General features: G+C 39.0%; 1 protein-coding gene and 1 non-coding gene across 2 annotated transcripts in view; one reads left to right on the top strand and one right to left on the bottom strand.

Moving 5' to 3' along the window:
* Positions 1–21,968, top strand: part of Mob1b (MOB kinase activator 1B) — a 42,901-nt gene that overhangs the window by 5,123 nt on the left and 15,810 nt on the right. Inside the window, exons 2-3 of the mRNA XM_021162219.2 lie at positions 19,484–19,650; positions 21,270–21,363. Coding sequence (XP_021017878.1) covers positions 19,484–19,650; positions 21,270–21,363 — 261 coding nt within the window. The remainder of the gene's footprint in view (positions 1–19,483; positions 19,651–21,269; positions 21,364–21,968) is intronic.
* Positions 10,980–11,108, bottom strand: LOC115031175. Its single transcript, XR_003836796.1, has one exon. It is a non-coding gene; the product is annotated as a small nucleolar RNA SNORA63 (small nucleolar RNA).

Consider the following 21,968-nt stretch of genomic DNA (forward strand, 5'->3'; position numbering starts at 1 on the left):
CTTCCTTCCTTCCTTCCTTCCTTCCTTCCTTCCTTCCTTCCTTCCTTCCTTCCTTCCTTCCTAAGACAGGGTTTCTCTGTGTAGCCCTGGCTGTTTTGGAACTCCCTCTGTAGACCAGGCTGACCTGGACCTCAGAGATCTGCCTTGGATTAAAGGTGTGTGCTACCTCCACCCAGCTGAAATCCAGCATTTTGTCTGAGTTCATATTTATGTGCTTTTCTCTCTTCTTGTTCTCTTTTCTATGTCTAACCCACCATCTCTATTTTTCATTTTTAAACAAATGAGTTAGCTGATTTTAGTGCATTACTATTTTACTCTATAATATGTTAATTTAATAGCAAAATAGCAACTTTGTGAATGTTTACTATGAGCCAAGAAGTAGGTACTTTAAAAGTTCACTTATTTCTAGTTTATGTATGTGACCCATGCACATGCAGTGCCTGTTGGAGGTCAGAAGAGGGCATTGGATCCCCTGAAACTGGAGTTACAGATGGGTACTGTGAACTGAACCTGGGTTCTCTGGGACACCAGCCTGGGCACTCAGTACTTTAAAGAACTTAGTTAAATGACTAGCAGGAATCCAACTTTTTAGATAGGGAAATTGGCACAAAAACATCATGTAGTCAGTAAATGGTACAGCTAATTTGAGCCCTGGAGTCTGGATCTAGGGATATGATTCTATACTGTCTTGTCTGTAATTGATTCAATGTCATGTTTATGTTTTATATCTAGCTTCCTCCACCCGTCATGCTGGCTAGGGCTCCTTCTAGCCAGGAATATGTTCTATCAGTGACCTAAATCCTTAGTTCATATAACATGTGTTTTTAAAAGGTGGTTTTCAAGTCAGAGCTGTTTCCAGATATAGTCTCTGTTAGCAGGTACTATGTTTGTACTTGTGGAGTTCTTTTCTAAGGCTTTGTCACTAACACATCAGGATGATAAAGGAGAAACTTTAAAACTCAATATAACTCATTCTTACAATAGTATTAAATTAGTTTACTGGAGATATTACAAAACAAGAAAAGAAAGAAAAAAAATTCCTGGTAGTCATGCTGGTACATGCCTGTAATCTCCAGGATGCAGGAAGACTGCCAGTTTGAGCCTGTGACACGTGTGAGACCTTGCCTCAAAAAGTCAGAGAATACCATTTACAACTAGAGCTTCACAGATAACTATAGTTTGTATTTTTGGGTATAACTTTGCAAGTATTTTCTGTCACATTTTACAAATTGATAATTTATCACCGATAAATTAGTTCTTTTCATACATAGACGTGTCAGTTCCTTTGTGATGGTGCATATAGACTTTTGGGCCAGTGAAATGGCTCAGCTGGTCAAAGGGTGTGCATGCAAGCCTGATGACTAGAGTTTGACAGGGACTCATTATGAGGCTATGTCTGCTAAGGGTTCCATCACCATGCAAGAACATCATCCCCAAAACAGCCCCTTTAGCAAATTAACCAACCTTTCAGGGAATACTGCCCATGTTCAAACTATAGCACTAATGAATGTAAGACTTTTTATAATATCTCCAATTTGATAGTAGGCTGTAAAATAATCATGGAAAAATTAATTAGAACTCTTATAATTATTATAACAATAATTAAACCTTATAACGATAATTACCAATTGTAGCTATAAAATCTTTTCTTTTGCTGAGTTGTTTAACATTTTATTTTAGCCAGGCATGGTGGTGCAAGCCTTTAATCTCAGCACTGGGGAGGCAGAGGCAGGTGAATCACTGAGTTTGAGGCTATCCTGGTTTACAGAGTGAATTCTAGGATAGCCAGGGCTACACAGAGAAACCTTGCCTTAAAAACCAAAACCAAAACCAGTTTTTAAAAATTTTTTAAAAAGTTTTCTATCTTTAAAACGACTATTCAAAGATTTTTACAGATGTTCCGTACCTAGAGATCCTATCAGTAACTTTAACATCTCAGAGTAACACACAGACACACACAGACCCACACACATAGATAGACCCACTCAGACAGACAAATACACACAAATACAAAGAGACAGACAGACAGACACACACACAGATAAGACACATACACAGCTCTTTCAGTCCCCTGTAGTGTTGAAATGAAACCCAGTGCTTGATCAAGAAGTTCAGTTGCCAGCCTCATAGATTTTAACCAAAATATTTCTTCAGTCTTCTTTTATGACCTTTATCCTCGGGGTACCGAGGTCATTTTTATAGACTGTCCCTCACTTTCAGTTTCTCTGATGTTTCCTTTTGCACATGGGTTATGTGTATGGGGCAGAAGTGTCACTGAAGTGGTGCTCTGTTTTTCTTATGGCATCTGATCACATTTGTTGAAATCTGTGTATTTGTCTATTACTGGTGTGTGGTGTCTACCTACCCCACCCCCACCTCCACCCCCAGGGTTACTCTTTGTAGCCCTTGATGTCCTGGAACTTGCTCTGTAGACCAGGCTAGCCTCATACACTGAAATCTGCCTGCCTCTGTCTCCCAAATGCTGTGATTAAAGGTGTGTGCCACCACCTGGTTATTACTGGTGTTTTAGTTTTGATGTTTAAGTTGTCTGCCAGGATCTTTTGCTGTTATTTTACCTTTTCCTCCTTGTAATTAGCATTTTGTGTAAGTATTCTGATTCTATGTAACTGGTTCTGTCCTCATTCCAATTTTTACTCCCTCCCTTTAGTGTCCTAGCTTTTTATCTTAATTATTTTTATAATGATTGCAAGAGTTCTAATTCTCTCATCATGTGCACATTTATATAAGATTTTATTGTAAGGAAGCTTAGTTTGTATTAAGATATGGATATTTTGTTCCTCTAAAGTTGTACAATCACCAGTGTATAGTTGTGTGCATATTAGAAGGTAGGACCTGTGGGAGATGGATGAGTAGTGCTGTTATGAGAGGCCTGAGCAGCCTTGCTTGTCCCTTTGCCCTTCAGCCATGAGAGGAGCCACACAGTCTGCTGCTGCTTTTTTGGTTACAACAGAATTGTTCCTAATTTACTTAGTCTAAGATAATAAAAAGGCTGGGGTGTAACCTTGAAGTTTTCCACTTAGCCTCTTTGTTCACAGAAATAACGACTCTGGGCCTTAATCATATATGAATAAATGATTCATGATATATGATATTCATATTCATATTCATTCATCATATTCATTCATATGATATATGAATAAATGATTCATATATAAGCTATAAGCTTCGGCTTGTTCCTGACTAGGTTGTTTGTAACTTAGTTAACCCATTTATTCCATGTTACGTCTTCCATACAGCTAGTTACCTCTCAGGTTAATGCAGCTGTCTCCTCCAAAGTTTGGAATGAATTTCCCTCTCACCTGACTCTTCCAGAATCCTTTCTCTCTTCTCTGGATGTCCCACTTTCTAACCCTGACTCAGCTCATTGGCCATAGCCTTTTTTTTTTGGACAGGTAATTCTTCCACACAGAAAACAAGAGAGTCTCTCTACATTTTTCCTTTTTAGTGCAATAAAAGGTTCCTTGTCTTACATAATAAATTATATACCATAAGAATGATTATGAAAACCATCAGGTAAGAATTAGATTCATAATGTCCAGTCCATTTGTATTTGGCAACTTTGAAGAAAGTACTCTACTGCCTATCCTATCTTGTTGAGTTTAGTGTTCTGTACTTCAATCATTTCCTATCAAAACTTGTATTTAAAAACCTAAGAATATTGTCTTAGACCTTAAAACATTTTCTCAAATCATAAAGAGTTTAAGCTTAATTGTGAGACTGTAACCATCTAGTCTTCAACCCCATCAGAGACCTGAAGAGTAATTATCACCTGAGTGTGCAGGAAGTGCAGGCAAGCAGCTTTTAAAACTAGAGAAATGATAGAGATAGCTGGTGGCCTGGACATAACTGAACAATTCTGAGTTGCTGGAGTACCATCTTCAGTTTCTGGCTCAGACTGTCTGACAGACCTTTTTCTGTGAAGCAGGACTTTTGCCTACCTTGTCCTGGCAAAGCTTGGCAGTTGACTTCCCTGCATTCCATTTGTCTATCCAGTTGGACAGCATATTGTCAGCCATTGAAGCAAGGGCAGTTTCTTGCTCAGTGGCCAACTTATCACAATTGAAGCAAACTCCATATGGAGTTTCTTTGATGCTCATCATCTTTGAAGAAAAATGGGGGATGCTGCCAGGAGCAGACCTATCTCTTTGTCAAAAAAGCCTTTTGTTTACTAAAACATCCTTAAATGCCATTTTCTGTGGATATCTGAGGTTTTGGAAGACCATCTGTCTATCCATAGGATATATGAATTGTTTGTTTCTAGCTATTATCTGTTCAACTTTGAAAACATCTTATTGTAATTACCTAGACTTGTATCTAACTTGACAATGAGTTTGATTGTCTGATTACTAATTTGCATTTCTTATCCTGAATAGTTGTAATAGATTTCAAAAGGACTAGAACTTAATATTGCATAGGTACAATACATTAAACAATAGTTGAAATATGTATACATAGTATGGTATAACAAAATATAATTCTAAATCTGTATCAGTATACAAAGTCCATACTAATGTAAACAAGTGTAACCTTAATTTCATATCAGTATACAAAGATCTATACCAATGTAAGATTTCTGGCTAGTAGTAGCTCTATAGTTTTCAGAGTAGATTCAATGATCTACCCTTTATTCCTATAATTTCCCCTTTCCTTCCTATCACTAGATAGGAGAGAAGGAAGGCTAGAGATCTCCCTTGTTGTGTTTCTTCCCTGTCCAAGACCATAACAACTTGTAACCAGCCCCTTAAACAACAACAAACATCCATCATTGAATGATCCAAAACCATCCACCTCTGCCTTTGGGAATGGGGTCGTCACTCTCTTGAAATTTCTTTCTGCTGCCTGGGGGTGTCATTTTCTTTTTGAGCCCCTCCCTCCAAATTTGGGATATTGGTCAGTCTAAAGAAAGTTAGCTGTAACATTAGTTTTCCAGTTTCTGCATGCTGAGAAAGTTCAGGGCTTAATTGAGGTCCTTGCTGGAACAATATGTGATGCTGGACGATCTACCTAGCTGTTTGGTGAAGCAGCTAATGAGGTAGTCTGAGATTGGATGTAGCAGGATGCTGGGATAAATATGTCTCAGTATCTCAGCATCCTTCTAGCGTCCTCAAGGTGAATCTTTTTTTTTTTTAAAGATTTATTTATTTATTTATTATATGTAAGTACACTGTGGCTGTCTTCAGACACTCCAGAAGAGGGCGCCAGATCTCGTTACGGATGGTTGTGAGCCACCATGTGGTTGCTGGGATTTGAACTCTGGACCTTCGAAAGAGCAGTCGGGTGCTCTTAGCCACTGAGCCATCTCACCAGCCCAAGGTGAATCTTTTTATGGCTGCTTTTTTGGTTATTTTTCTCTGAACGTATAAACTTTTTACAGGTAGTTCACATTTCTGTATTGACATATGTAAGGAATGTATAGTGTACACAATTTAGCAAAAGGAGATTTTCAGCACTTGTTTGAGAAAGTAAGGCATCCGTCTTTCTTTATAAGTTAGTTTGGATTGTATAACCAAACTGTAATATATATTTCTATCTTTGCAATTTGAAAGGATGACATGATAAGTCTTGAGGATTCTGTAGCCACCAAGATTTATTGGCTATGAATAGCTGAAGTTCTGACTGAAGACATTTAAATGTCTCAGTCAATCTCAGAGCTGTTCCCATGGAGAGAGATCAGCAAATCATGTTTGTTTGTGTGTGTGTGTGTGTGTGTGTGTGTGTACACACATCTGTGCATGTGTGTGTATGTGTGTGAGGGCGCGTTCATTCATTCTTTCATGCTTAGGCCATAAGCTTTGGCTTGTTCCCTGACTAGCTCATAACTTATATAACCTGCTTAAAATATTTTATGTTTTCTACATGGTTAATTACCTCTCTTCAGGTTTATGTGACCGTCTCCTCCAGAGTTCAGGATGAATTTCCCTCTTGCCTGACTCTTTTCCAGACCTCCCACCCCCCTTTCCCTCTTGGATCTCCCACCTCCTATTTCTCGCCTCAGCTCATTGGCCATAGGCATTTTTAATTGACAGGTGATGCTTCGGTATAGTTCACAAGAGATTCTCCTTACCCTGGGGTGGTCTGGTGAGTAACAGTGAGGACCTGAGTCCAAATCCCCAGCAGTCTTCCCTGTAAAACCTAGCACTGGTTTTGTGTGTGTGTGTGTGTGTGTGTGTGTATACACACAAAAAGTATGAAAATGGCTGGGGTTCTCTAACTAGCCAGCCTAGAGGATGATGCTGAAAGTGATGTAAGAGGACAACTGAAGTCCTGTGGTATTCACACTTGTGCATAAGCGTGCATAGACCATGTACCCAAACAGGACAATCTAGGGAAGTGGATTCCTAGTGTTCTTCAGTTACTTGGGATCTGAAACTACTGGCTTTGGTGCTCAGATTGTCCCAGTTTTGGTCGGTGACAGCCCTAGTGTTGGTTTCTGTGTCCTATACACCTGCTGCTATAGATGTCTTGCTGTTCCTAAGTCATTTCCTTGGACACTGCTAGAACATAGATACCCATACAAATGCATGTCCATTAAAAACATCTGTATGTATTATATGAGGTTGTAGCACTCAGGCCTGTAACATAGGGTTCATTCTAGTTGCCCCCCACCCCCCTTCTTCACTTTCTTAAAACCTGTCTTCCAGTTGTCCTCATTTACTTATTTACTACCTAGTGGGCTTTTTGTTTGTTTGTTTTGACTTGTCTTGGTTACTTTCTTGTGGCCTGGGCACCAGCTGTTGTACAGCTGCCCCAGGGTATTGGCCCTTATCCCTGTGTATAACATTTGTGGGTGCCTATGGTAGATATCTTAAGAATGAAAGCAGTATGAGACTCCATATGTATGGTATCCGTGCATCTAAGTAATCTGTTTTTCTTTCCTTTGAAGTTTGTGTTTAGTAACAATTCTCAGGAAATATTGGGAGAACTAGAGATTCTGGGTTTATAAAAATTTCAAGCCGGGCGTGGTGGCGCACGCCTTTGATCCCAGCCCTCGGGAGGCAGAGGCAGGCGGATTTCTGAGTTCGAGGCCAGCCTGGGCTACAGAGTGAGTTCCAGGACAGCCACGACTACACAGAGAAACCCTGTCTCNCAGCCTGGGCTACAGAGTGAGTTCCAGGACAGCCACGACTACACAGAGAAACCCTGTCTCGAAAAACCAAAAAAAAAAAAAAAAAAAAAAAAAATTTCACTCTATAAATTATAGTCATGTGCAACAATGATATGAATATTATAGCATTTTGATGACTGTTAGAGGCTGTTTTTTTATAACAATTCTCAGCATTTCCAATAAATGATAGATAATTTCTGTACTTTTATTATACTATATATTAGTGTTATTCTGGTTTTTCTGAGATTATAAACTAAATTTGAAGGAAACTAAGAATTTGAAGGAAAGCAATATCTGGCATTATTTGGATAATCTCATAGATAAATAGCCTTATTGCTAGCTTTTGTTGTTGATTTATTATCATCATCATCATTATTATACAGTGTTTTGCTTGCTTCAAACACGTAATGATTCTGCCTTAGCCTCCATAGTGCTACAGTTATAGATGTATGCCACCTCATCCAGTAACTTTACTTAACTTTTTTCTTTTTAAAGATTTATGTATTTGTGGGTCAGTTTTTTGGTTATAAGTATGTACGTGCACCTTGTACAAAGCAGTGTCATACAAGTCAGAAAAGGACATCAGATTCCTCGGCACCAGAGTTACTGGTGGTTGTGAGCTGCCTGGTAGTTGCTGGCAATCTACCTTGAGCTTTTTGGAAGAGAAGTAGCAGTATAAAAGAAGAATAAGTAAGTAGAAATGGTAGGGGTAAAAGTGTAGAAAGACACATTTTCTGCTGTATTGGTATTTCACTTTAGGTGAGAAATATCAGCCAGGCATGCACCTCTAAACACAGCTTCTGAGGAGGCTGAGGAAAGAGATGACCTGAGCCGGGAATTGGTGACCAGGCTGGACAACAGAGATAAAGTGGGCTTGTTTGTTTGTTTTGTTTTTGGTATATATGGGGACATTTTGAGACAGGGTTTCTTTGTGTAGCCCTGGCTGTCCTGGGACTTGCTCAGTAGATCATGCAGGCTTGGAACTCACAGGGATAAAGAGATCCACCTGCCTCTGTCTCTGGACCACTGGAATTAAAGGTGTGCATCACCACTACCCAGCAAGATCCAGTCTTAAAAGCACAGAGAAGAACAACAAAACCACTCACAGTTTTGGCTAATAAATCCCCTTCAGTAATCATGAACAGTAAGTCAGAGCATAGCAGCCGTCCTCAAAATAAGGTTCAAACCGTGTAATTTGCTCTTCACTGACTCAAAAGTGCTTCCTAAGAGTCTAGAATAACACAGCAAATTGAGTTTTTGGTGAAGAAGGGACAGTGGGAATGGAATTAGTCTTCTGAGTAAAGACGGTTGCCACAGGAATCTTTAAACAACTATTTCAGGAGTTAAATCTAATGCTGTGGCAAAGAAATTCTCTAGAGAACATGAAGGTTATGTTTTTGATTATTGCTGTTGGAGCCCAGGTCACAAGGAAGTTAACCAAGATGGGTCAAAAACCTATGTAGCAAATAAATGAGTACAATTTGGCAGTCAAGTTTTGTACTGACAAGAAAGTGAAAATGGGGGAAGGCTAGAATGAAACCTCTGTTCCAGGCTTGAGTGGTACAGACTCACTTAATACAGACAGACAGATACAGATTTTTAAAATGGGCATGCATTTGCATGGGTATCTATGTTCTAGCAGTGTCCAGTGAAAGGTCTTAGAAACAGCAAGATATCTGTAGCAGTAGGAATGTATGCCACCTATATTCTTAATCTTTGTTTCTTTTAGACTTGTGTGAAGGACAGGGAAAAATAATTACTCTACTGGGTTAATGGGAGACTTGGATGATTGAGTGTATACAGACATAAATCAGTCTTTATAAACAAGGTCATTCTGCTTGTTGTGAAATGTCTAAGCCTTGTACATGAACTGTTTCCATAGTCAAAATTCTGTTTGGTTGTTTTATAAATTATCTCATTATGCAATGCATGAACCATTTATTGGACCTTTTGGACCTTTCTGGTATGTAAACCAAAGTATTGGTAGCTGATAGAGGGAGAAAAGGTGGGAGGCTTTAGAAGTAAATAAGATGTGATTTCTGCCCTTAAGAATATTAAAATTGTAGAATGGATATACTCCTTAATAGTTGTTTTTAACTCATTAGTTTCAAACCCACTAATAGTGGTTAAAGTTTCTTAATTTTATACACGCTTTATGTAAACTTATTTGAATATATGTGTGAAATAGTTGTAGCCAGTGTACAGCAGTTACAAAATACCTTTAGAACTCTCACATGTTCAAAGCAGCAAGATCTCTGATTGGGTATCAGAGACTTAGCTTGCTAGTTTCTAGTGTTGATAGCATCCTTTTTGTTTGTTTATTTGTTTTTTGAGACAGAATCTCACTATGTAGCTCTGGCTGTCCTTGAACTCATCACATAGACCTGATTAGCTTCAAACTCACAGAGATCTGCCTGCTTTTGCCTCTTGGGTGCTGGAATTAAAGGCCATGCCTGGTTAGCAACCATTTTTATTTAATAGGAAAAGGAAGAGGCTAGAATTTGGTGTCTACCTGTTTTTTTGTAGTTTTTTTTTTTGTTTTTTTTTTTTTTGTTTTTTGTTTTTTAATTTTTTTCACTTAAGAGACTGAAATGGGCTCAAGAACATCTTTAGAGATGGTCCTTGTTTACCTTGCTAGCTCACTAGCTCACCAGGTCAGCATGCCTTTCCACCATGTCTCCTGCTTTACATTATTGCTACCATTTCATTTGTCTGAAGCTGCCTGTCTTTTTTTTTTTTTAAAGTGAATATACAATTTTATTTAACATTCAAACTTCATTAAGACATGTGCAATATGGCAATTTTACTGGGGGTTAACCCTACCTAGGATGATTGCTTGCTGAGGCTTAGCAACAGGGTCCAGTTCACACTTAGCACTAATTAAATACTTTATTGAATAAATACAATACCAACAAAATGCATTCAAATTTTCTCTAAAAAAAGAAATCACTTTAAAGGCCTTTCTAGTCAGGCTAATGACAAACACAATAAAGGCAGATATGCTAGTTTAACATAATTGGCTGATTTTATACAGCACTTATATCTTTTAGTCCACAAGTATATTATTAAATGATAGANAACATCTAATACAACCATTTCTACATAACTAGTAAATGAATTTCTAAGAAAAAAAGATTTTACAGACCCCATCTTTATACCCACCCCCAACAGTCTAACTCTAAAGAGGATAAAGCCAATGCCTTTCCTCACAAGAGCTCAGGACTAAAGTCGCTTTGCTATCAGAATCTGTATTTGTGATCCGTTATGAGCATTGAGACAAGATTCAAATATTCTCAAAGAAGCACAATGCACGTTGTGATCGCCTATTCAGCAACAGCGAGCACTGCATTCAAAACTATCTCATCCCAGGAATTAAATTAGGTCAGCCACATTCATGGGCATTTCCTCCACTGTAGTATTGTAGAAAGTCTCAATGTCACGAAGAATCCTCTTGTCTTCTTCAGTAACAAAGTTTATAGCCACACCTTTCCTCCCAAATCGACCCCCTCTGCCAATTTCGCTCTTTATTCAAACAGTGTGCTGTTTCGCTTATGATTCCACGTCCTAAATTACGTCAACGCCGTTTCTGAGTGCCATCTCGTCATCAACTGCCGCTATCGACTCCTGTGAATATAGTTTTCACGATTGGTAGGTAGATCGTAGTTTATAACCAAGGACACTTGTTGCACGTCAATCCCACGAGCCAACAAGTCAGTAGTGATCAGAACACGGCTTGACCCTGATCGGAATTCCCTCATGATGACATCTCTTTCCTTCTGGTCCATGTCACCATGCTGCAAATGCAACAACTCAAATCAAGAATCTCTATTCAAGCATACATTTAATTTCAATCATGTTTGAGACCAAGCGTCCCTGGCTGCTACAGGCAGATGGCAGACAGGTATAGTTAAGAAACAATTACTCTGAGCAGGGGGAACGACAACACAGCACTGAGCAGCTATATTGTAGTTAAATCCTGCTTGAAGCTGCCTGTCTTTGTCAGTGTTCTTCCTATTATCCTGGCTGGCTGCTGCTTCCTTAACATGCTCATGCTTTTTGTTCAGGATCTAACTCTTTACCCTGGCTTATGCCCTTTCACAGTTCATTAGATGTCATTTCAATATTCTTTCTAGTCTTTTTAAATTTATTTTTAAAATTTTAATTTAATTTTATGTGTATGAGTATGTATCAGTATACCACTTTATATGCCTGGTGCCAGAGTTGGCCAGAAGAGGGCAGCCAAACCCCAGGAACTGAGTTACAGATGAATGTGAACCACCACGTAGATGTTGAGAATCAAATCTAGGTCTTTCTGGAAGAACAGCCAGTACCTTAACCTCTGAGCCATCTCTCCAGTCCTTTCCTTGACATGTAAACTGTTAGTGTTAGAGTCAATCCAATTCTGTAGTTCTGTGCAGTTGTACTACTGACATTAGTTGAAAATGAGACATTACTATATATGTATGCTATATATACATGTATGTTAAGTGCTATGTTACTTGTCTCCTGTGTTAGTTCTAGTTGTATAAGCTAAAAATAGATATCCCTACCTCAGCCTCCTGAGTGCTGAGATTAAAGGCGCATACCACCAGGCCCAGCCTCTTTTTTTGTTTTTTTGGTTTTTTTTTTTGTTTGTTTGTTTTGTTTTTTTTTTGTTTTTGTTTTGTTTTTTTTTGTTTGTTTTGTTTTCGAGACTGGGTTTCTCTATGTAGCTCTGGCTGTCCTGGAGCTCACTTTGTAGACCAGGCTGGCCTCGAACTCTGAAATCCACCTGCCTCTGCCTCCCGAGTGCTAGGATTAAAGGCGTGCGCCACGCCCAGCTCATTGTTTTTTTGAGTTAAGGTCTCACTGTATATAGCTATGGCTGTCCTGGAACTCCCTATATAGACCAGGCTAGTTTCAAACTCAGAGATCCTCCTGCTTCTTTCTGAGTGCTGGGGTTACAAGGGTCCATGCACTTAGCATGTCTTGTTGATTTTACATCTTGTACATCCTGGTCTCGCATCTTCTACTATACTGTATGTAGTTGGTAAATGTTTGTTTTTGAGCATGTAGCTTCCTTTTTCTTTTTTTAAAAAAAGAATTGTTTATTCATTTTATGTATATGAGTACACAGTAGCTGTCTTCAGACACACCAGAAGAGGGCATCGGATCCCATTGCAGATGGTTGTAAACCACCATGTGGTTGCTGGGAATTGAACTTAGGACCTTTGGAAGAGCAGTGAGAGCTCCTAACCACTGAGCCATCTCTCTAGCCCCACTTCTGTTTTCTTAATGCTGTCTTACACTGAACAGTTTTCATAATTAAACCTGTTAGTTTTTTTTGTGATGGCTTTGCATCTAGAACCTTATCACCCAATAGATTCAGGATTGCAGATATTTTTCTCCTATAAGTCTTATGGAGTCCTTTTGTACATGAAATCTGTAACCCAACTCAAATTATTTTTGTATAAGGTGCTAAGTTTGTCTAGAGTTATGTTTTGGCATATAGATTCTCTTAACACCATTTCCTGAAAAGACCATTCTTCCTTCATTGAATTTTATTTCCTCATTTGTCAAGAGTATGTTAGCCTTGAGCCTTTAAAAGTATCTGTATTTAGATATGGTCCCATAATTCATAAATCACGTATTTCAAACATAATTTGGTGTATTGGTATTTTCCCAAGGCTGGTCAATCATAATCATTATCGATTTTATTAAAAAGTATATTTCTCCTTCCCCTACCTCCGACTACTGACAATACTTATTGATTTGGCTGCATGTTAAAGAAGCATTTCATCCTCTGTACTCTGACATAGCCAAGCTAGAAAACAGTTTGGTATTTTGTTACAAAGCTAGGCATAATGTTTATATTTAATTTAAATCTTTTTTTTTTTTTTAAATGCCATTTTCATGAAGGTGATAATATCCTGTTATTCCTAAAGACATTGGGTATATTTAATGCACATGTACATATTGGGGGTGTACCTGGTGTGGAAACCAGAGTTTGTTTGACTTTGAGTGTCTTCCTCAGTCATGTTGCGCAGTTTCTTTAGTTACTACATTGTTGAGTTTAATTCTTTCATGGTATTGGTTTTCTTGGAATATTTGGTGATTTAGGGGTTGTCTTAGCTGGAGTTTTATTGCTGTGAAGCGATACCATGACCAATGCCACTCTTAGGAAGGCAAACATTTCATTGGTGCTGGCTTACAGTTTGAGAGGTTTAGTCCATTATCATCATAGTGGGAAGCTTGGCAGCATGCAGGCAGACATGGTGCTAGAGGAGCCAAGAATTCTAGTCTTGATCCTAAGGCAGTCAGTAGGAGACTATCTTCTGCATTGGGCAGAGCCTGAGTATAGGAGTCCTCAAAGCCCACCTACACAGTGTCATACTTCCTCTAACAAGGCTAATAGTGCCACCCCCTATGGCCACGCATTCAAACACGATGATTCTTTAGCAGCCAAACCTATTCAAACCAACACAGTAATTTTGATGTTTTGTGTTCTTTTTCATGACTACAGTCTTTTATAGGAGCTTTCCAGTGGTAGCAGTAAGAGACTGAACATAGATACCTCTGTGTGTGTGTGTGTGTGTATGTGTACCAATGGATACTTGCGTCATTGCTAGGGTACCCTTACCTGATAGGCAGGTGGTAATCTCCCACACTCTGCTCTGAGTTGTAGCTTGATGATCTGTTCCTGTTGTTGCTTGCTTTATTCTCAGTAAAAGGCCAGCAGAGGAGGAGTTCAGTTGCGTAGAGAGTGTTTGTTTCCTATGTAATCTGATGAAAAGTCCCACAGAGCTTCTCTCTGTAGTTCACATTTCTAATTTGGAACACAGCAGAATCATTCTTCATAGTGACCTCTGTATCAAGCTCTGTTACTGTAGATCCTCTGTGAGTGCACGCGTTGGTAGGTGCATATATATGCATGTGGAGACTAGACTTTGAGAATAGTAATCACATATTATTCTTTGAGGCAGGTTCTTACTGAATTTGAAGCACATTGAGATGAACTTCAGGGATATTCTCTTGTCTCTTAAGCCAAAGCTTGTGAGGAGGTTTTAATTACTATTAGTCTTCACCATTACTATTCTGTCTAGGAGTTCTCAGCCTGAAGCTAAGTAGAACTATTTACCAAGTTATTCATGGAGTTTTATTTTAATTTTTTAAAATAAATCTCTGGTGTTAGACTTAGACCAGCAGGAGGGGGTTTATAGGAATGCCAATTTTGTACTTAGAACAAGAGCAGAGAAAACTACTAGGAGAGTACCTCCCTCAGGGTTCAGGAGGAAGGCAGACCTTGTTATTGCTACTGTATACCTAAGGGAGCTAAGACAGTAATGCTAAGAAAGTTCAAGACAATAGACTACTATTTAGATCTGGTTTTTCCTTTAAAAGTGAGGTCAGAGTAAATCATTTCATTTTCAAGAAGTGAGACTGTTAATATAAATTTATAATGGTTAATTGGCTTCTGATTTTCAAGAAACTGGAACATTCTTCAGTGTCAAAATACACAGGCATCTTATTCCCTGTGTGTACCTGGTTGCTCCTGGTTTGATTTCCCTGTAAGTATCTTCCCCTTAACTCTCCTATCTTCAGCCTTAAGATTTCCCAGTCCAATTTAGAAAATACTTTGTTAATTGTTCAGCAGCAAATGTTAAAGTGAAAGGTTATGATAGCAAAAGTATCTTGTGGGGAACAACATTGGTTCCCCCTTTGAGACCTAATACATTTTTTATGATTTTAAGATAAAGAAAATGGTGTTGAAACTTAAAAACAGCAAATAACAAGGCGTAAGTGTGCATCTCTCAGATGAAATTTTTTAGAGAAACTGCACTGCCTTGCTCTACAAGTTGTTTCAGGAAAAACAATCCTGAATGTTCTGTATGTTTATTTAGAAAGTAATAGCCTCAGGGAAATACTGTGAACTATTAATATAATACCCCTTATTAGTACTTGTGATGATAAGGGTCTAAATTCTCGGTAGGTATGGTGCTGTGTTGGGAACTAAAAAGAGGGATTTTGAGTCAAAGACTAGCTATTCTCTTAGGATATTAGATTTTTGAAGAGTATAACTTGTTTGTGGGGAAAAGCACTTTTTTATTTTATAATTCAAAATTTACACGTGTTCTGTGGCATAGCTGTCATAAGAATGTTTCACATACACATCGAATGCTATTGCAGCATTGCTAGCAGAAGCAGATAATGGGAAACCCTAGATTAGTAGATAGCTGATGAAGTTGTTCGTGGTCTGTTCATTGAAGCTTGAGAAGGAATCCCTTCCCTTAACACACAGGACCTGCCTGGACTTTGGAAGTGTGAATTACACGGAAATTGGAAACAGGAGAGAGTGTTACCTGGGCAATGGCACACACCTTTAATCTCTGTACTCAGGAGGCATAGGCAGGTAGGTCTCTGAGTTCAAGGCCAGCCTGGAGTGAGTCCCAGGAGAGTCAGGGCTACAAAGAGAAATCCTGTCTTGAAAAGCAACAACAAAAACAACAAAAACAGAGAGAGAGAGACAGAGAGAGACAGAGACAGATACAGATACAGACAGACTTACCAATGTCTTATTTCTAAATTAAAAAAAAAAAAAAAAACGATAGGAGTCTGAGAGAGCTATTTTTATAATTGATCAACATATAGATTAGGGAGAATCTTTTGTAAAATGTAGTGGTGAAGTATATTTTTCACGATGAATTTTGATGAGAAGGCCCAGGGGTGTAGCTCAGTGGTCCAACACTTGCCTCAGCTTTGTTGGAAGCCCTGAGAAAAACAATGAGAGGCAAAAAGGAATAAATGATAAAAGAATTGACTTTTAGAGCTGCTTGGATTTGGAGAGTTTATTTTCTTTATTTTACATTTCAAATGCTACTCCTTTCCTGGTTTCCCCTCGGAAAACCCCCTATCTCATACTCCCACCCCGCTTCCCCTGCTCACCAACCCACCCACTCCTGTTTCCCTGTCCTGGCATTTCCCTACATGGGGTCACTGAGCCTTCTCAGGACTAAGGGCCTCTACTCCCATTGATGTCCAACAAGGCCATCCTCTGCTACATATGCAACTGGAGCCATGGGTCCCTCCATGTGTACTCTTTGGTTGGTGGTTTAGTCCCTGGGAGCTCTGGGGTTACTGGTTGGTTCATATTGTTGTTCTTCCTATGGGTTGCAAAACTCCTTCACCTCCTTCGGTCCTTTTTCTAGCTTCTCCATTGGGGACTCCATGCTCAATCCAATGGTTGGCTGTGAGCATCCACTTCAGTATTTGTCAGGCACTGGTAGAGCCTCTCAGGAGATAGCTATATCAGGCTCCTGTCAGCAAGCACTTGCTGGCATCCACAATAGTGTCTGGGTTTGGTGACTGTATATGGGATGGATCCCCAGGTGGGACAGTCTCTGATGGTCTTTCCTTCAGTTTCTGCTCCACACTTTGTCTCTGTATCTCCTCCCATGGGTGTCTTGTTCCCCCTTCTAAGAAGGACCATACTGTGGTCTTCCTTCTTCTTGAGCTTCATTTGGTCTTTATCTTGGGTATTCTGAGCTTCTGGGCTAACACCCACTTATCGGTTAGTGTATATCATGTGTGTTCTTTGGTGATTGGGTTACCTCACTCAGGATGATATTTTCTAGTTTCATCCATTTGCCTAAGAATTTCATGAATTCATTGTTTTTAATAGCTGAGCAGTAATTTGTATAAATGTACCACATTTTCTGTGTCCTTTCCTCTATTGAGAGACATCTGGGTTCTTTCCAATGTCTGGCTATTATAAATAAGGATGCTATGAACATAGTGGAGCATGTGTTCTTATTACATATTGGAGCATCTTCTGGGCATATAATATGCCCAGGAGTGGCATAGCTGGGTCCTCTGGTAGTACTATGTCCAGTTTTCTGAGGAACCGCCAGACTGATTTCCAGAGTGGTTGTATCAGCTTGCAATTCCACCAGCAGTGGAGGAGTGGAGAGGTGTTTTTTTTGTTGTTGTTGTTATTCAAGACAGGGTTTCCCTGTGTGTAGCCCTGGCTGTCCTGGAACTCACTTTGTAGACCAGCCTGGCTTTGAACTCAGAGATCCACCTGCTTCTGCCTCCCAAGTGCTAGGATAAAGGTGTGCACCACCATTGTCCGGTTAGAGAATTTGGTGTTTAATATATTTAAGTGAAGAAAAATGTGAATGCTTCAGTGTGTTGTGCAGCTTGACCGTCTCCAGCATTTTACCTTTGGAGTTATTCTGAGAGCATTGGGAGGTCATTGAGTGGTTCCCAGAGGAGGAGTGAGTATCTACTTACTAATGTTGTAAAAGCCATCCCTTAGCTGTTAAGTAAAGACATAGGAGGAAGATGGGAAGATGTGTTCAGAGTTGAGAAATATCAATTTAATTTTAGCTAAACACACAAGAAGAGACAACATTTAAATGAGAGTGTCAGTAGAATAATACCACCCCTTGAGTTGGTATTTGGGCTGATTGGTAGACTTTTAGCAAACTTCAGGATCCTTGGTGGTTGTCAGGTACTGGTAGGGTCAAAAGCACAGCCGTACCTTGGGGAAAGGGAAGGGATGTGGAGTTTAAATGTCAAAGAAAGGGTTGAGGATTGAAAAGCCATGGAACCTATAATGCCACACCGCAGTGTGCTCTCTCTCTCTCTTTTTTTTTTTTTTTAAAGATTTATTTATTTATTACATGTAAGTACACTGTAACTGTCTTCAGACACTCCAGAAGAGGGCGCCAGATCTCATTACAGATGGTTGTGAGCCACCATGTGGTTTCTGGGATTTGAACTCAGGACGAGCAGTCAGTGCTCTTAACCGCTGAGCCATCTCTCCAGCCCCGCAGTGTGCTCTCTTAAGGCTTCTGTTTTCATCTTCCTGTCTTAAAGTGGCTGAATGTTTTTTGTTTGTTTGTTTGTTTGTTTTCTTTTGAGACAAGATTTCTCTCTGCAATCTTGGCTATTCTGGAACTCACTATGTATACCAGCCTAACCTTGAACTCTCAGAGATCTACCTGCCTCTGCTTCCTGAGAGCTAAAGCTGTGTACCACTACACTCAGCTTTTAATCTTTCAAAACTGTTTCTTTTTTTTTTTTTTTAAAGATTTATTTATTTATTTATTTATTTATTTATTTATTTATTTATTTATTTAATGTAAGTACACTGTAGCTGTCTTCAGACGCACCAGAAGAGGGCATCAGATCTCATTATGGGTGGTTGTGAGCCACCATGTGGTTGCTGGGATTTGAACTTCGGACCTTCAGAAGAGCAGTTGGGTGCTCTTACCTACTGAGCCATCTCACCAGCCCTCAAAACTGTTTCTAAACCTATTTTTAGTTAGGTAAACACACACACACACACACACACACACACACACACACACACACACACACACACACACACACACACATATGCGCGCGCGCGCGCGAGCGCCATGCATGTGTACATTTGCACTTTCTTGCCTGTTCCTCTGTATCCACAAGTTTTATTGGGCCAGAATCCTGCAAAAATTATAAAGTGTGTTAGGATTATCACATATATATTTACCCTCATGACTTTTAAGCGTATATCTCGTTGACTCCCATAGTCTAAGTGTTATTACACTGTTTAGAGAGTGACAGCAAAAACACTGTGTATGTTTTGAAAAGATTTTTTTCTCCAAGTATTTTCAGTTTTTGTTTGATTGAGTCTACAAATGTGGACTCATGGGGACTGACTGTCTTATGTGTATGTTACATATACTACACATACACATATCTCTCTCTCTCTCTCTATCTCCATTCTAAAATTTGATCACATCAGTCATACTAACTATTATATTTACCCAGAATTCCTTCTGTGTTAAGATTGAGTGCAAATGCTTCCCATAGTTGGGGTAGAAAAACATTGAGCTACTTTTCCCCTTGCTCTTGTATTTTTGTATTTTATTGATATAAAAGTGTATCTGCATCTTATAAGCTAATACACTTCTGTGTATTAAAATGAAAAACAGGGTTGAAAAAAGGTAAAATTACTAATATTATAATTTTTTGTTTTCATAGATACAGTCTGGTTTGTTTTCGTTGATTATAGTTCCAGAGTGGTTGGTTTATTGTGGAGAGCTGGATTAGTTACAACTTAAAGGTTGTTTTTTTTTTTCCCTCCTGAGTTAAATTAGAGAATGTAGAGGAAGTTTGTCTATATTTTAGGTAGATAACATAGTAATTACAGTAACGACTTTACTGCTAGGATTAATGTAGCTAGTATAGTTTAGGTTTGGGTATTGAAAGTGAATTCCTATTAATATTTAGATATTTAAGATGACTTATTCAGTAAATAAGTATAGATTCCATTGATAGTATGTGTTTAAATAATCAAGTATTTCCTTCCCCTCTTTTTTTTACTCACAGTGGTAGTCGCTCTTCTAAAACTTTTAAACCAAAGAAGAACATACCAGAGGGGTCTCACCAGTATGAACTCTTAAAGCATGCAGAAGCCACACTGGGCAGTGGCAACCTGCGGATGGCTGTCATGCTTCCTGAGGGAGAGGATCTGAACGAGTGGGTTGCAGTTAACAGTAAGTCACCCTTGTGTTTCTGGCAGACTCTGAATTGGATCAGTGACCTTCTTAGGTGAATGTTGAGGTGTTGTCTATTCAAGATCTATTTAGCTTGATATCACAATGTAGTGATGTCAAAATAGTCTGATCTCACAGTATAGTGATGATGAAACAGCCTGATATCACAATGTAGTGATGTCACAATAGCCTGATATTACAATATAGTGACGATGCAATTCAGCTTTGGTTTTTATATAACTAAATTTCTGAATATGAAATTTTATGAAATGTCAATAGAACTATACTGTCACTTTTTGAATTATGTGATTATTATAATGTGATTATAGTTTTGGACCAAGATACTTTTGTTACTTAGAAATAAAATTTTTGTTTTTTCATTTTATTGGTGAGAGCCATCTTAACTATAAGGTGATTTTTGTGATGTCTCAAAGATGATGAGAATAAATTTCTAGTATATGTGTACATTATTACAGGGTCTCACTGTGTAGCCCTGGCTGGTTTAGAATCACTATGTTGATTTTGATGGTCTTCAATTTAGCAAGATTCATCTGCCTCCCAGTTGCTGGGATTAAATGGGTGTGCTAATATGCATTGCTCTGCTTTGCCCTTCCTGTCCTTCCTGTCCCCTCCTGTCCCCTCCTGTTCCTTGCTGTCCCCTCCTGTCCCCTCCTGTCTGCTGATCCTTGATCTTTTTCCTTTTGGCACTTGTTTGTGGTTTTGTACCTTTGAGAGCTCATTTATTAATTTATATAGCTATTTAAATTTTATACTTACTTGTGTATATGCATGCACACATCTATGTGCATGGGTACACATGCCACAGCAAATATGTGGAGGTCAGAGGACAGTTTTTTTCCCTCTACCATGTGGGTCCTAGAGATCTAATTTAGGTTGTCAGGCTTGGTGGAAAGTACTCTTGCCCACTGAGTTTTTGTATGCAAATACTGCAGTATTTGGCTAGCATGGATATACTGATTAAGAAATCTTAAGAATGGCTGTGTAGAACTCTGTATTGCGAACATAAGACATTGTCTTAAGTACAGAAGCAGATAATTACTTTCAGGCTCAGTTGCTGGGCCTGAGTGTCTGTTGTCTAGAATAGCACTGTCCTCTTCTGGCCTCCACATTGCACACACAGATATTTACAATGTGTTAGTTATTCTTGTTTTTTTTGTATTTTGAAGTAAGTTTTTAGCTGAGGTGGTGGTGGTGGTGGCGGAGGCTTTGGAATGGCAACCCATTATCATTTAAATTTGTGGTTTCATTATTACCAGTGTTTTTTCCGTAGAATTTTATGATTATCTTGAAACTTGTGATGGGGGCATTTTAAATTGTTACATTTCCTGTGTGTGTTGTTTTTTCTTACTTATATAATTCTTTGTATAATATATTTTATATATATATGCATATACATATATGTATATTTATATATACACACACCCATTTTTTATGTCTTCTTGCTCTCTAATACAAGCTCCTAATCAATTGAGACTTTGGTGTGAGCTTTCCTGATCACACCTGATTTTGTAGGAAAAATACCTGGGATTCTGCTTAAATAGAGCCAAAATTATTTTTTTACTATTTAAATTTACTTATGACAGACATTTGCTTTGCAGCTGTGGATTTTTTCAATCAAATCAATATGCTTTATGGAACCATCACAGACTTCTGTACAGAGGAGAGCTGTCCGGTGATGTCAGCTGGACCAAAGTAAGACTCGGCTAATGGCCAGTTCCTCTTATCACTGTTATCGGGCTCTTAGCTGAGAAGAAGGTGTCTAGGTATGCACTCTCTAGGCTCTGGCAGTTGCTTAGTGGCTTCCCTGTCACTGATCAGCTCACTCACTACCACTGTGCCTGCCTTCTTTCCTCCCTCCCTCCTTCCCTCCCTCCCTCCCTCCCTCCCCTTTCTGCCTTTCCTCTCCTTCCTTACTGTCTATTTTTCTCCATCCACCTGAACCAGCTTTCTGGAAGCTCCTTGCCAGTCACTCTGTTTCTTCTGCCTCAAATACCTTTCTTGGACATTTTCTTTCTCTTTTGTTTCTTCTTTTTATCTTATGTTAATATTTTAAAATGTCTTACCTTTGTTACAGGCCCCTGCTAAACATTTCTTTCCCTTTGGAGCTGCTTAGGAGTCTTCAGTATAAATGTGTTCTTTAAAAAGATTGTCAATTTGTGTGTTGGTTGGGTATGTGTAGGTGTGTGCAGGTGTGTGCGTGTTGAGTGCAAGTGCCCACCGTGGCCAGAGACATCTGATCTCCTGGAGCTGCTTGAAGTTGGAGCATATCTCGGGTCCTCTGGAAGAGTTTGGAATGC

This window comes from Mus caroli, chromosome 5 (assembly GCF_900094665.2).
Source record: "Mus caroli chromosome 5, CAROLI_EIJ_v1.1, whole genome shotgun sequence".
Classification (NCBI taxonomy): Eukaryota; Metazoa; Chordata; class Mammalia; order Rodentia; family Muridae; genus Mus; species Mus caroli.